Source organism: Calidris pugnax, unplaced genomic scaffold (genome assembly GCF_001431845.1).
Source record: "Calidris pugnax isolate Ruff unplaced genomic scaffold, ASM143184v1 scaffold125, whole genome shotgun sequence".
Classification (NCBI taxonomy): domain Eukaryota; kingdom Metazoa; phylum Chordata; class Aves; order Charadriiformes; family Scolopacidae; genus Calidris; species Calidris pugnax.
The window spans coordinates 3,521,074-3,525,349 of record NW_015090906.1 but is presented as its reverse complement, the minus strand read 5'-3'; the positions used below and the strand labels follow the sequence as shown (position 1 = coordinate 3,525,349).

The 4,276-nt window shown below is 49.6% G+C and overlaps 1 protein-coding gene across 2 annotated transcripts in view; it reads left to right on the top strand.

Moving 5' to 3' along the window:
• The first annotated feature begins 74 nt into the window (after positions 1–74).
• The window catches only part of GATA3 (GATA binding protein 3), a 25,479-nt gene continuing 21,277 nt past the window's right edge, over positions 75–4,276 (top strand). For both annotated transcript variants that reach the window (XM_014949061.1, XM_014949060.1), the window contains exons 1-2: positions 75–556; positions 3,267–3,803. In XM_014949061.1, coding sequence (XP_014804547.1) covers positions 316–556; positions 3,267–3,803 — 778 coding nt within the window. In that variant the 5' untranslated portion in view covers positions 75–315. The remainder of the gene's footprint in view (positions 557–3,266; positions 3,804–4,276) is intronic.

Sequence of the window (4,276 nt, the reverse complement as noted above, 5' to 3'; positions counted from 1 at the left end):
TTCTTTGTTTTTTTTTTTTTTTTTTTTTTTTTTTTTTTTTTTTTTTTTTTTTTCCCCCCTTTTTTTTTTTTTTTTTTTTTTTTTGGAATCGATCGTTTATCACCATAACCCCCCCTCCCTCCTTCCACTTTCAACCAAACCTAACCAGAAACATCCCCAAACTCGCCGAGCACTTTCCACACCACCACCACCCCCCTTCCCCACCTCTGCATAACTCCAGCACCGTCTCCCCCTCCTATCTCAAACCCTCCGCGCCTTGCTGAGGAGGAGGAGGAGGAGGAGGAAGAGCAGCGGCGGAGCAAGAGAGCGCGGAAGATGGAGGTCTCCACGGACCAGCCGCGGTGGGTGAGCCACCACCACCCGGCCGTGCTCAATGGGCAGCACCCGGACTCCCACCACCCCACTCTTGGCCATACCTACATGGACCCCACGCAGTATCCTCTCGCCGAGGAAGTGGATGTACTTTTTAACATCGACGGACAAGGCAACCCCGTCCCTCCGTATTACGGCAACTCCGTCAGAGCCACCGTGCAGAGATACCCCACGGCCCACCACGGTGAGTGGCCCCCGACGACACCCCCCGGTTCCTACGGGGAGGTCCCCGGTCTCGGTCCCCGCTCTCGGTCCCGGTGGCTCCGCGCTGCCGTCGGGCAGACCCCGGCACCTCTCCTGCCGGCGGGGAAACTACGTCACGGGTGGATTTTTGGGGTTGGCTTATTGGGAATAAATCAAAATTCAGGCTTCCTTCCTCTTTATCTATTTCTTTTCTTTTTTCTTTTCTTTTTTAAATCTTTCTTGCCCTCTTCCTCTTTCATTCTTTCCATCTTTTCTTCCTTTTTTTTTTTCTTTATTTCTATCTTTCTTTATACTTCTTTCTCGCGTTCGTTCTTTCTTTTTCTCGCTTTCTCTCCCCTCTTATCTCTCTCCCCTCTTCTCCCTCCCTTTCCCCCCCTCTCTCGCTCTCCTTCTTTCTCTTTCTGTCCCTTTCATCTTTCTCTTGTTTTCTTCCTCTTTCCCTCTCTCTTTCGCTTTAGCCGCCCTCCCTCTCTTTAATTAGGTTAACAGTTAGGGTTTTCATACTGCCTTTAGTGTTTTTTTTTTTGTATTTTTTTTTTTTGCACGGTTAAGCTGCTCCGGGGGGAGAAAAGCAAAGCCGGAGAGCAGGGGTGTGAAAATGACCCTGCTTGTCCTCACGCTTGGGCTATTTCATTCGCACTTGGTGAGCTTGTTAGGCTCGGGTCGAAAGTTTTGCACATGCACCCAGGGCCTTATCACGGCGTGTGTTAATGATAAGAAAGAAAGGGGAGCAAAAAAAAAAAAAAATTAAAAATATCTCGTGGTGTATAATCAGGTATCGGAGCTGATGTTGTTTTCCTGGGGGTCCCGCAGGAAGGTAACGATCCACGATGTGAATGTTGTTCCTGGGTCACAGCTCTTAGAGAGGAGGCGAAATACCTGGGGCCGATGGGGCCCAGGTCCGCGGAGGGATGAGTGCTTTGGTGGCATCTTTTTTGTCAAGACATCGGAGACATCCAGTACTTATAGCTGGAGTTTCCCCTTATAGATAAAAATCAGAGAAAAGAAAAAAATAATTTTTTTTTTTTTAAATGGAGGGAAAAAAGGAGATGCTGATTTGTGAAGCCGGACAGTGACCTCTGTAGTGGCGAAATCTAAAAAGCCCGAGGTTAGCGCTGGAAATCAGCCCAAAATCAAGGAGGAGAAAGTGGGACGAGCGAGGGGAGATGGAGCCGAGCCGGGTTGAGGGGGCTGCTCCCAGCCCTCAGCTACTTGTTGAGTGCGAGTCTGCATTAGGCTCCGCTCAGTAACTGCATTGTTCTGCTATTAGTCCCTTTAAAACAATTATTTCTAAGGATCAGCAGCCTTTGTCCTGTCTTTCTTTTTTTCTTTTCTTCTCATTTCTTTTTTTTTTTTTTTTTTTTCCCAATATATCAGCAGAAAGTGGAAATGCGGTCTCTCTGATCTAGCCTGAATATTATTTACTATGCTACTTCCTGGAGAAGATAATGAATCTTGACCCTTTCTATTCGTATAACCCACCTTCCCTTCCTTTCGAGCAGTTACTTTCAGTATTGTTCACAAATGCCTGGTACGCTGAAAACCAGCTTTGGAGATTTTCTAGACGCGCACACACACACACAAGCTCCCGTGCAAACATAAGGTGTCCACGCTGCACCAGCTCTTGAACTATCTGTGGCTCTATAGATCTGTTGTTTGCATCTCTCCTTCTGTATATTTAGCCCTCTCTATACACCTATCACGGTACCTACAGAGGTTAAGGCAAACTTGCTCTCCTCCAGTTGAATAACTGTGTTTTTCAGCTTATGGCGATTTGCTCAAGTTGCTCTAGATTTGGGTAGATTTGTCTCTTTGGAGATACACATATATATGTATTTTTAGCAAGGGCAGCGATTAATTTAAAATATTCCGTACCATCCCTTAAGAACATTCACAACCAAAAGAAACAAGGTTTGACCGCATAAATCTAGTGGGTTGGTTTTGTGTCTTTTTTTTTTTTTCTTTCTTCCAAAAGTCCAGGTCTGTATTTTAAAATAAAAAATGAAGGGTCTCTTGTCATAAGAAGGGGACGGAGAGTGTCTTTGGAGGCAGTTGGTACTCTACGTGTGCCACATTGCCACGAAAAAGCCCTCTAACATTTTTCGTGGAAGGAAAAAAAAAAAAAAAGACAAACTAGGCGGTTTGCAAAGTTCAGCAGCTCTGTTGGAAAGGTTATTATCACGTCTGTGGGCATCTTCTGGGCTTCTTCGTTTGGCCAGAATATTCCTAGGGTTTATAGCCCACGGCTGCGTTCGGGGAATTATTTTCTAGCTAAGAAAAATAAAAATAATAATAATAAAAAATGATTTCTGCTAGTCGGGGTTTGGCAATTCCACGCAGGATCTTTCCCTCAAAATTCGCGTGGGATTGTCTGGAGAAGGGAGAGAGGGATGTAAGGGCTCACCAAATTCCGTGTCCCAGGGCTGGCATCCCTGCTCGGGAAATCCCGACCCGGAGCAGCATCCGAGATGCCATCTCCTCCTTACCGCCGCTTTTAAATTTGAATTTTTTCAAGGGGATGAGAAGCATCAGAAGGATTTTTCCTTGCTCCCCCCGGCATGTTGAGCCCTTTGAGAAGGAGGGGAAGGGGGGGATACAGCCCGGCATCCCCCTGGGGGGGGGTTGTTAGGGTGGCAAAGGGTTTTTAGGGGTGGTTTAACGGGTGTTTTCGCTGTGTTTTCTCCGAGCAGGGAGCCAGGTGTGTCGCCCCCCGTTGCTGCACGGTTCGCTGCCTTGGCTGGATGGGAGCAAGGCGCTGAGCAGCCACCACAGCGCTTCCCCTTGGAACCTCAGCCCCTTCTCCAAGACCTCCATCCATCACAGCTCACCGGGACCCCTCAGCGTCTACCCACCCGCTTCCTCTTCCACTTTATCCGCCGGCCACTCCAGCCCGCACCTTTTCACCTTCCCACCCACCCCTCCGAAAGATGTGTCCCCGGATCCCTCCATCTCCACCCCCGGTTCCACCGGCTCCACCCGGCAAGACGAGAAGGAATGCATCAAATACCAAGTGTCCCTGGCCGACACCATGAAGCTGGAGTCCTCTCACTCTCGGAGCAGCATGGCCTCTTTAGGAGGTGCCACCTCCTCCGCTCATCACCCCATCACTACCTACCCACCGTATGTCCCAGAATATGGCTCTGGACTTTTTCCCCCCAGTAGCCTCTTAGGAGGATCTCCTACCGGCTTCGGGTGTAAATCGCGACCGAAAGCACGGTCAAGCACAGGTAGGGCTTTTGGCTTCTTCATCCCCCTTCTTCGGGAGAGGAAGAGATGTTTGGGGGGAGAAAGAGGAAAGGCTGCCCCCACCCCTCCTCTCCACAAGCAAAAACATCCCTATGATGAAAAGAGAGGGAGCTGAAGCCCCTGGGAATGTGGGGGTGTGTGTTGGGGGGGAAAGGACTTTATCTTCCCCACCCCTCTGAGTTTTCACCCAAACTCCCCCTTTGTCCAAATGGGTTGGGGTGGGTACAACCGGCCCCAGGAGCTCTAATCGCCCCCCTCCTCCCAAAATCGTTGCCACAGGGGCTCTTGTTGCCCCCGATGGGAGGTGGGGGGGGGGACACGACACACACACACACGACGGGACGGACACCCATCCCTCTCTGCCACCCCACGGTGCGCTCAGCTGCGGCGCCTTCAGGAGGAAGCGAAACCCGGGGAACCGCAGCATTAGTGTATCTCTCGGTATTTTAATAAT